The sequence below is a fragment of the Haliotis rubra genome, unplaced genomic scaffold, assembly GCF_003918875.1.
Source record: "Haliotis rubra isolate DU_JTF1 unplaced genomic scaffold, ASM391887v1 Scf289, whole genome shotgun sequence".
Classification (NCBI taxonomy): Eukaryota; Metazoa; Mollusca; class Gastropoda; order Lepetellida; family Haliotidae; genus Haliotis; species Haliotis rubra.
Genome location: NW_025766956.1, coordinates 132,233 through 143,105, shown reverse-complemented (window position 1 = coordinate 143,105; position 10,873 = coordinate 132,233). Strand labels below are relative to the sequence as shown.

Sequence of the window (10,873 nt, the reverse complement as noted above, 5' to 3'; positions counted from 1 at the left end):
TGTTGGGACCAGAAAGTTGTGCAGGAATACGGAATAGACAGGTGCTGGATTAGACAATGTATTAATGATCATAATATCATTGTAAGATGGCGGGACCAATATTTGATGCTGGTTTTGACAGTGTGCCGGATTAGACAGGTGCCGGAGTTGGCAGGTTTCATTGTACTGCAATGTATCGCTTTGATGTGCATTATAAGTACACATTATTAAATGTATTTGCCAATTGACTAAATAAACTACCTCTTGCAGAGATATACATCTTCATTGAGGAAAATACTACCTGCTGACTAAGTGCCATACTTAACAGTTTGTGTTTACGGTTATGTTCCGATTCTTTATTAATTTTCATAAGTTTTTTAATTAGATGTTATTCATGTCATGTCTCAAAACATAAGATTCCTTTGTTTTTCAGAGTTATAGGTTGTTTGTGATGTATGTGTAATTACATATTGGTGCATTTCCTATTATGTTGTATTGTGATAAACAGTGTACTTTCATTGACGTGGAACAACCTGTGCCAAACTTGGAATTTACCCTTTTTTAGAAGAATAAATTTTTGTAATGAATTGGTGTTATAGCTTCTTATACTCAGCATTAGAAATGGGGTGTTGGTGTAGGTAGTATTTGTGGATGTATCTGGGTTCACAGCATAATACACTCACTCACTTGACCACATTCCAAGCTGTAATGTCTGCTGGTTATTGAGTTTGTCCATCATACAGAAAACATGTACATGTATATTGATCTTTCATGCTATGTCTCCATGCCTTAAGAAGAGTGTCTAATTACTCTCATCAGCATGGTGTCTGATCCTACTAAGGAAGGTTTGGATTTGTACTTGCAAACAGACTGATGAAACAGCTGATATCGTGTAGCACCAGTTCCCCACACATGGTCAAGTGGAGCAAACACTACAGCGACAGTGTTGTCATCACCCTGAAGCACTAACCAGCCTCACTGTAGAAGCAAGGAAGACATAGCAGCTGACACTTGATGCTGTGTCCAGATATGATCTGAACACATTCAGGGATATAATATGATTCAACCCTTCTAAATACATGTATCAAACTGCAGTTGTACACTGACACATATTCTGAAACAAATAAGTATTGTTTTGCATGTTAAACACTCAAACATACTCGCCACTTCAGGTGATGGAATGTCACTGGCCATAGACAGTAACTTACAGTATTGCTTAACGCAGAAGAGATGATCTGAATAACTACCTTATTAACTGTAACTGCCAACTAGTTGATGCATATAACTGAAGATGCATATAACTGAAGATAATTAACTTTATGGCTAAACAGGAAATTGTATGGTCAGTTATCAACACTTTACTTGTCGTGTCATAAAGGAATCATAACAAATTATTAGTGGTCACTCAAGACTTCAAAACGTCCTTCTATGTCTATAAACTTAATACATTTTACAAGTGTTGGCATTTGGTTCTGTGTACAGCTACCAGGTGACAAATATGGTGAGGTAAAGCAATGCTTTAAATGTGGAAAGTACTTGAGCAGCCTATTTAAGCAGAGTTTCTAGGGCTTCAGTCCTGGACGTAATTTAGCACACAAGGTGAATCCTTGGGCAAGTGACTTGGTTCAAAATATGCCAATATTATACCAGCAGTGAGTAGGTAGCGAATAGGAATATGTACTGTGCAACTAATTACATTATTACAAAACTAGGACTGAACATTTAGAAACACTTCCATTCACAAAAATACAAAAGAAACTTACACAACAAAATATGAACACCTTTACAATCTTTATGAAACACATTTGGCATCACTGCCTATACACATTGTGGGTGTACACAATATATAATCAACTTTCAACATCTTTATCAAGAACATGTCTTCAGATCACACATCTTTAATAATCTTTGCATAACACTCAATCTTTGGTGCATATTCTTTCCGAGGCAATATTATACGACAAAATAGAATATGAAATGCACACATGGCTGACACCTCGTACACCAGGCAACAAGGTCAGCAAACAACTAAACACACTTATATCGGGGCTAAAGTGTGTCGTCAGGGTTATTCTTGTCCGTGTGAACATCTGCTCTCACTGCATGTATGGCATAGTTGATGCTCGTGTCCTTCATCCAAGACCATCTCTTGGTCAGCGGATTGTACATCATGCCGTGAAGGAGACGGGTACTCATGTCATCTGCACATGGAATCGATTCATATCAGTTCACATAAGGATAACTTTTTAACAAATTTGATATCACATTTATGTGGTCAATACACCAGGTATCATAGCTTCCCTTTTATCTACATGCACATTTAAATTTTGTTGATATGGCATTTCATATACCACTCTAAAATGTAATAACCATCCAATACGTGACAGATAAATATAGTAATATGAAAGAAATGATTTGTTTGATTGGCATTTTAGAGGTTAGCCAGGAACAACAAAGGTAAGATAGTTCTATTATAATGTGACATTAGGGGGAAAATGAGAATTCAAACCCATATACAGTGGATACTAACAACAAAGGGACATAACCCTTCACAACATGCCAGTTTAAGACACTCTCCCACCTGTGCCCTAAGTGAGAAAAGGGTTTGAATTAAATGAGTCTGCTAGTACAAAACTTGGAAGGATGTGTGACATTAACTTAGTTTGTCTTCCTTTTGCCATTAGGCTGATAGCAACTCTGTAGCATATCAATTCTGAAGACATGTGAAAAGCTAAGCTCTGGGACACTTGACATAAGCGTCATGGGATTGGTGGCATGTGAGGGAGAGATTGATCTAATACTGGAGGAACGAAATTGTTAAAATGACCTTTGATGATATTTTCTGGATGGAATATTTTTGAGTGGCAAGAGAAACATTTTACAACTAAAGTCCAGGATGCAATTTTTCTCCATTCAGAACTACAAAGGGGACACAAATAAATTGTTCACAGACAAGCAAGTATCATTGCCAGTCACAATTTTGGCTGATGCAGCATATCCTCCAAAGCCATGGCCTATAACGGTATAATGGTGGTGGGATAACCTAGTGGTTAAGGTGTGAAGCCCATTTCTGGTGTCCCCCACTGTGATATTGATGGAATATTGGTGATATTCACCAAGAATCCCATTGTGGGTGCAACTGATGAAGAATATGAAGATGGCAAGAAATCTGTTTTGTGTGCATAGGAACGGAGAGACAATCTATCAAAATGCTTTACAACTGTTTGAACTTAGAATATCGGATAACATTAATGCCAGGGTTAGCATGGTTAGAACTAAACCTTCAACTATCAGTAGCTCACAAACAAAACAAGTAGTCCATTGATAATGAAATTAACTTTCATTGCTTTATTGTTGCTTATTCAACACCAGTCAACAAGAGTTTTTACTGCCATGACACCGAGTTCCCAGAGACTCTGAGGTCATCAATGAAAACTGTGTTTATCAAGGAAAATATCAGCTTGTAAAATATTATTGCTACTACATGTCATACACCATTTGAAAGGTCTCATCCTACCGTTTATAAATATGATAGTTATTTTTTATCATATTATTTAAATAAGAAAACTACATTTTAAAGTTAATTTTAAATGAAAATGCAAGCTTACACATTTATAATGTTCAGATAAACCACGATGGAAGAAACAAATGTTTGTAACATGACAATATATTCGCTTATCGTTTTCTTTTATATTTTCATTTTTACGTAATCGGAACATTATTATAAAAAGATTTCTCAAATAAAACGTATGGTCGTCTATTTCCCGATATCAATGGCTTCCCGCTCAGTGACGTGACACAACAGCGGGAAATACCTCTGTTTTCGAAGCTTCGTATGAATAACATGCAAGGCGTTTCGTTTGATGGCGAGTATCGTTCGAAGCACTGAACATCCACAACATCGCTGTACCTTTGGCAAGAGTATTTTCACGGTTGTAAGAAGCGATTTTAATGGATAAAGATTGGTTTCTAATGACGCTTTTGGGGGGGGCCACAGTCTGCTATAACTATGTTGATTGGTCAAAATCATACACATGATCTAAGGCAGCCGATCATATTACAGTAATGGATATCGTCGTCGTAAACGAAAACTTGGAGATTTAGACGAAAGTTTTGCGTTAAACATGTTATTCTGAACGTGTTACACAAAAAATCACCACTTATATGTATATTATGGAACTTAGTGGACGTATCGTGCTAGGTTATGACCTGTGACAAAAATGCTTCATGCATATATGTTAGCATTAAACATAATGTCCGAGCATTAAGTTCGAGGTGACGAAAGGCGAGATGTCACTTGACTGCACGATCGCACACAAAAATGGAAATAGTAACTTATAATATAGGTTTGACAACTTTTATGAATACTGTTGTTGATTGTACTCTTTAGTTTATTCAATTTTTTTAATGATTTCCTTGAAACATCGTTATTTTGCTCTTTGACAACTTTGATGTGGACCCACTGCCGAAGCATGTAATGAGATGCATTTGCATCAGATAGTTATACTCTATAGGGGCCAGTAGTAAATAACTGAATGTGTGGAAATGGATAACTAACACTGCTAAGTGTTATGAGGGGCATTTGGTGCGAGGCTTTAATTTATCAGATAGTTATGCTCAATCGGGGCCAGTTGTAATGAACAGAATGTGTGGAAACGGATATCTAAAATTGTCAGTTTTGCACGCTCTTTCCAAGATGTTTTGAATAAACTGAATCTATGTAGATCTTATCTTTGAGTTTCGCAACATTGGATTCACTAATCTGGTGGAGAGAGTTGAAAATGGATGATCTCAATTGCAGTATATGATGAATAATCACTGAAAAATACTAATAGTCCACCAGACTAGTGCAAGTTTGTTTCTATTCGCCTGACTAAATTTTTACTCGCCTTGGCCTTGCGGGCGAGCGTAAAGATCGAATCCTGAATGCAGATCTCAATAATCATGGGAAAATAATTTTGAAGTAGTTTTGTTCTTATGATCAGTTATTTCATCAGGGCTTATCTATGGTATCTGCATGATCTTGAGGAATTATTTGGAACTACTTATGTAAAACAGTAGATGTATTCACATGCCACCATAAGTAAATTTACCTATGTAAGTATAAATGCACACGTGAGTAAATGTGTCCATGTGAATTAAACTCACTCTGGGTCAGCATAAACTGCAGGTCCTGGGGGTCGATGAACTTGTTCCAGTCATGTGTCCCTGGAGACACCAACCTAAATAGCCTCTCGGCTGCCATCACGCCAGCCATGTAGGAGATGTATGTTTTATTCAGGGTTGTTATGAAAAGGGAGCCCCCGGGCTGAAACATTACGAATTTGTTAACAACAAAAATGCACTGGTGCCTTGTCAGTTTGCGATTCCAGCGATTCTACTTCACGAAAATGTCCACACAAATCACCAGCTTTGTCAATTTCTCTTTGAGGAGTCTGTAAAAGGTCAACAACTAATCTAGGTACCACATGCAGGAATTTACCTAGACCTGCTTTGAGCCAAAATATAGCTCTTAATTGGTAGGAAATGACAGGAAAATTTCCCAGTATGAAGTACATCCCCATTTCTCAGAATTTACGAAAATGAGAACAAAACAAAGTCTGTGTTTGAACAATATTATATCACAAATGTTTCCTAATTTGCCTGCCAAGGGGACATATTTGAGAATCTCAAGTAAATCTCTGAACATGCAACTGTTACCCACAACACAGCCTACCTTGACGAGTTTGCAGCAGGAGGAGAGAAATGCAGGGGCATCAGCAACATGTTCCACTACTTCGGAAGCTACAACAGCATCCATCTTGCCTTCCTCTGTACCAACTAGGTCTTCCACTGTTGCATGTATATACTTCACGTTTGGAGCTATGGACGGGTCATGCATGATGTGTGCCTGGGCTATTTTGATGTTTTCCTCAGATGCTTCCACACCTATGACAAAAGCCCCAAGTCTTGCCAGAGGCTGAATTAGATGGAAGAGTGTTTTATTTAGGGTATCACAAGATGTATCTATAACCACTTCTGAAAAGAGATGCCACAACCATTAAAAATAATCAACAGTAGTTTAATTAAATATTCCAATAGTGTTCTCAATGTGGCCCTTATTAGCTTGTACCTCTACCTTTATGTAACCAATACCAGGATATCAGCACCAATTCAGTCCCAGAGTAGAGTATGCTAATTATGCTAGGGTAAGTTGAAACCAACTTAATCAAAATAACAAAGTTTTACAACATAATTGATCCTAAACAACCTAAAAAATCACAATATTTTCATCAAAATATTTTGAGGATGGGTGAACAAATACTTATTGAAGGATAATCATCAAAGTAAGTAGTGTATCATGATACATGCTTATTACCATTGCTTCTAGCCTCACATACCGCTCCCACATCTATTTACCTCAGCAAGAATCCCCCCTCCACTGCCAACATCAACAATTGTGCAGCCAGCCAGTGGTTTTGCAGTGGGATGATCATTTCTCTTCATTAAAGCATCTCGTATGAGGGGCACTCTTAGTTCATTCATAGTGTGCAAGGCCTCGAACTCGCCACTTTCATCCCACCATAGCTGTGAAAGTGCAGAAAATTTCTCTACTTCCTCTTCATCAATGGTCGTTTGGGCCTTCACTCTGCGAGGCTTCTCTGTCTGGTGTTGATTCAATCTGAAGAAATACATACCATAATGTTTAGCATAAAATTCAACCACAGAATTTCTATTCCTGTTTTATCAGGCCTCCAAACTTAAACCAAGGACACATATTGATGTGAATACACTGAAAAATATACAGACATTGACTGAATGTAAAAAGCCAAAATATGTTTCATTTTTATCTTAATAAACAACTAAACGAATGTCTGTGAAATCTGGTATGTAATTTTAGGATCTATACAGATGAAAAACATCTCTTTGTCTTAACTTTGGGAAATGACACTCAGCAGTTTCAGTGGTAATTTCACTAAGTGAAGTCAAGATCAAAAGTTTATAGGCACTTCCATAATAGGCGATATTCTTTTTCAGTATGAAATGTAATACCTTATTCTGGTTAGAAGTAACCATACAGATGCACATAAGCTTGCATTAAAGTTTACTAGCCAGTTTCAAATTTCTCTAGCTTAAGATGTGACAGATTATTTTTGTCCTCATAAAGTTTACAATGGATACTGTCAGTATCTAAAGTTATCAAAGCAACAAAGTATACTGGCTGCTGCACAGTTATTGACGCATAACAGTTATCGCCAATACATCAGTACCACGCATGCAAAGTTCCTGTCAATTACAATTCCAGTATTTTTCCCCACGGTATTTAACAACAATAAAAGACAGCAAAAGAAAATCATTCACGGTAAGTAACAATTGAAAAAAATGAAAGATAATGCTATGAACCCTATAAAAAAAATTAAACTTATTTGGGGGGGATGTCACATAATCTATATAATAGAAAGTTCAAGTTCACAAAAGTCATTAATTGTTTCATTCCCTATTAATCTACAGTAAAAAAAATACTCAACTAGTCACACAATCATCGAGGTTACTTTATGATATGAATATATATTATTTCATGAATGACATGAGAAATTCTGAAATGGCGATAACTGTTACAGTTAGTTGTGAGATAAAATCTATTTATACTCCCATGATTCCCTTCCGCCGCGTTATATAAAAACACGATAGGCGGCAGTGAACGGGCTAGACACATCGGTGAATAGCTAATTAAGTATCTTAATTAATTCTGTTTCTTTAATTTAAAGAAAAAAGTAAGAGTAATTTTGTAAATACTGCTAAAATATGGTGGTAACTGTTCGGTAGCCAGTAAATATGATCAATGTTTTTTTCTACCCCATTAGTACAGTGGCAACCATCGCTGAAACAGATGGGATATCACTAAATTTGCTCCATTGGGATATCACTAAATTTGCTACATTGATTCAGTGAAGATATCAATTCAGTATTTTTTATATATTTGTTCTTTTCACGATGATCTACAATGGTGTAGATGTGTACAATAGGGTCCCTACAATAATACCCCTTGGAAGGACTAAAGTAATGCCGGAAATGCTTGGAAAATGCTTTTTGGCTTCCATATCAAAATGATGAATTTGACACAAGATAAAAGCACATATATGATACATGTACGACTCTACCTAGTTGGATATTAAAGCTCAAATGAAAAAATGCACTTGAGGGGTGACTTCACAGGAGGAAATTTTGACGTTTTAACAACAATCGTAAATATTCTAAGTACAAACTGTAGTTTTGAAATACAGACTATAATTATTCATATAGCCTCAACTAATTAAATTACATATATGATTGGAAAAAGTTTTTTTGAACATCTATATGTGAAAAAGATGGAACTCTTGCAGTAGTCATATTCAAAATACTTACATAAAAAAGTCTTAATTCAAATTGCATAGATAATCTTGTTCACCCATAGAAGTTTCACTTCATGTATGAGCACTGAACTGGCAACATGCGACTTGATATCTCTGCAGAACAAATAATTTCAAATTTATACCAGTATTTCATACTGGAGAAACAAAGGGGGGAAACCTCTCGTCAGCTATGGCAGGGTTTACTATAGAATGTGTAAAGCCCTTAATTTGACATATAGTCAGGTGTACAAAGTTGTAAACAAATCAATTACCTCAGGGGTCGTGTCAAAATCAAAGCCAGGTAGGAAACACAAACTGGATAGCTTTGATAAGGGTGTCATACGCCGTGCAGTTTATAAACTGTGTGAACGCAAAATCCCACCAACGTGTGCTAAAATACAAGATGAGATCAAAGATACAATAAATGTCTCGAAAACAACACTTATTGTAGCTCTGGTAGAAATGGTGTTCAGGTACACCAAAAAGGGGGATGACAGAGCTGTGTTTAGAGAAAGTACTCAATCCTGTCCATGCAATCAGCTTATCTCAGAACAGTTGAAGAATACTGCTATTTGGGGTTTCAAATTATATACCTTGATGAAACCTGGTGTAATAAAAATCACTCAACGGATCGGATGTGGCTTCCTTCAGATTGTTCTAATCAACCAGTGTTACCATCAGGCAAATGTAGACGCCTGATCATCTTGCATGCTGGTACCCGTAGCAAGGGACTGATTGGGGGTTATGACTGATGGTGATTACCATAGCGAAATGAATGGGCAGGTATTTTTGGATTGGTTCGAACATCAGCTTTTACTGCAGCTGGATGAACCAAGTGTTATCATCTTGGATAACGCCAGTTACCATAGCCTATGTGTCCCTGGTACCATCACATCCACCATGAGCAATCTCAATGCTCAGTTGCAGGATTTTCTCACTTCCTGTAACGTGCCTTACGGGCAATCAGAAACAAAGACCCAGCTCATGGAAAAAATCTGGCAGCACAAAAAGCCAATCCAGTACATCACTGACGAACTAGCTGCAAAACAAGGCCACATAGTTCTGCGTACACCAGTACGGCACTGTGAGCTCAATCCCATCGAGCTGATCTGGGGTAACTGTAAGAATTTTATTGCTTGCAATAATACCACATTCAAGCTTTCAGATGTTAAAGAGCTTGTGTATTCTTCTTTTGTGAGAATTACCCCAGAAGTGTGGCAAAAGGCTAAAGACCGTGTTCTCAAAATCGAGGACGAATACCGTCTGCGGGGCAGCGTTAACATCAGCCGAGTTGCACATGTTGTAATTCTGCTAGAGTCGTCGACCAGCAGTGATACCGACACTTGATATTTTGAGACATGTCCCCGACATGAGCTGCCTGTGCGTCACATGAACGCTGTCACCCTGTCTGCCTGCCAGGTGGGTCACAGTATAGTTTGTTTCTTAGACGTGTTTCTACCATGGAATGTTTCTAAGTTTTTCGATATTTTACAAGTAATCATTATGATTAGGGAATGGTACATCGTGATTACTCATATGCCATATTAGGTCGAGGTGGTGTGAATGATTATATATGATTTTTTATATCAACCATTATCAAATAATTGCCAAAAACTGATAAAGTATTTTCCATGCATTTCTGGCCTTACTTTTGTGACAGGGTGTTTAAGGTTAATCTTTCCCTAAATACTTATGGTAATGGGGAGATTCCTTTAAGACACATGGGCTAGTGTTTGGGGATAAAGCTATAAATACTTGTCGTATGGGGTTAGCTTAAGGCACCTCAGGACAAGGGTCGCCCCAACATTGGTCCAGAGTGAAAAATCTACTGATAAGAGAGAGGGAGAGAGCGTGAGAGTTTAAGACAAAGACAGTGTGGGTTTGAGAGCAGAGAGAGAGAGAAGCTAAACTGAGAGGATGCTCCATCACACAGAAAGTTATGGAATACAAAATGAACTGCATACTCTCTTGTGTGATATGTTGGTAGACCAACCCCACTTGACTTGGTCACACTTGACTTTTGAATATAAAATCAACTGACTTGAATAGTTTATTTGGGAACACGAGTCATCTTCCTGGACACAGTGGCTGATTCTGGAAACACACTGAGATTACAGATAACATTGTTCTGAACTAACTGAACATAAACCATATAGGAGGGTTTACCTAGCCAGGGACGTCGAAATACTTCTTATTGACACCGACCGGCTGCGTGCATGTGCTTGTCCGAAAAGCAAGGACTTGTTCTTTATGTAACGCTTATGTGAGTATTTGATTGTACCCAAAAATTTCTGACAAGCTTTACATAAAGACATGCCGATGTCTACACTCCAGATATTGATGCAAGCACATACACAGTCTCGGAAAATCTGAAATAACGACGACAGTCTTGCAGACGAAATTTACGGAAGTATACAAAAACCGGAAACATGTAATATAGTATTTTCCAGTATACCATTATCAGGCACTTTCAGTTTTTCCATGATTGCAGTTATTGGTTTTTAATGGAAGCATCATAATAA

At 37.4% G+C, this 10,873-nt stretch overlaps 1 protein-coding gene across 1 annotated transcript; it reads right to left on the bottom strand.

Moving 5' to 3' along the window:
- Positions 1-1,757: 1,757 nt before the first annotated feature.
- Positions 1,758-10,768, bottom strand: LOC124281716 (ubiquinone biosynthesis O-methyltransferase, mitochondrial-like). Its single transcript, XM_046717671.1, has 5 exons — positions 10,518-10,768; positions 6,379-6,640; positions 5,696-5,938; positions 5,128-5,287; positions 1,758-2,180 (listed from the first exon to the last, which is right to left on the bottom strand). The coding sequence occupies exons 1-5, from the start codon at positions 10,664-10,666 to the stop codon at positions 2,029-2,031; spliced, it is 966 nt and encodes a 321-aa protein (XP_046573627.1). The 5' UTR covers positions 10,667-10,768; the 3' UTR covers positions 1,758-2,028.
- Between the last annotated feature and the right edge of the window lie 105 nt (positions 10,769-10,873).

Coding starts and splice junctions, on each gene's coding strand:
- LOC124281716 (XM_046717671.1), bottom strand. CDS start 10,666: ATGTCTTTATGTAAAGCTTGTCAGAAATTTTTGGGTACAATCAAATAC. Junction 5,288..5,695: donor CCTGCTGCAAACTCGTCAAG/GTAGGCTGTGTT, acceptor GTAATGTTTCAG/CCCGGGGGCTCCCTTTTCAT. Junction 2,181..5,127: donor GCAGTTTATGCTGACCCAGA/GTGAGTTTAATT, acceptor TTCCATGTGCAG/ATGACATGAGTACCCGTCTC.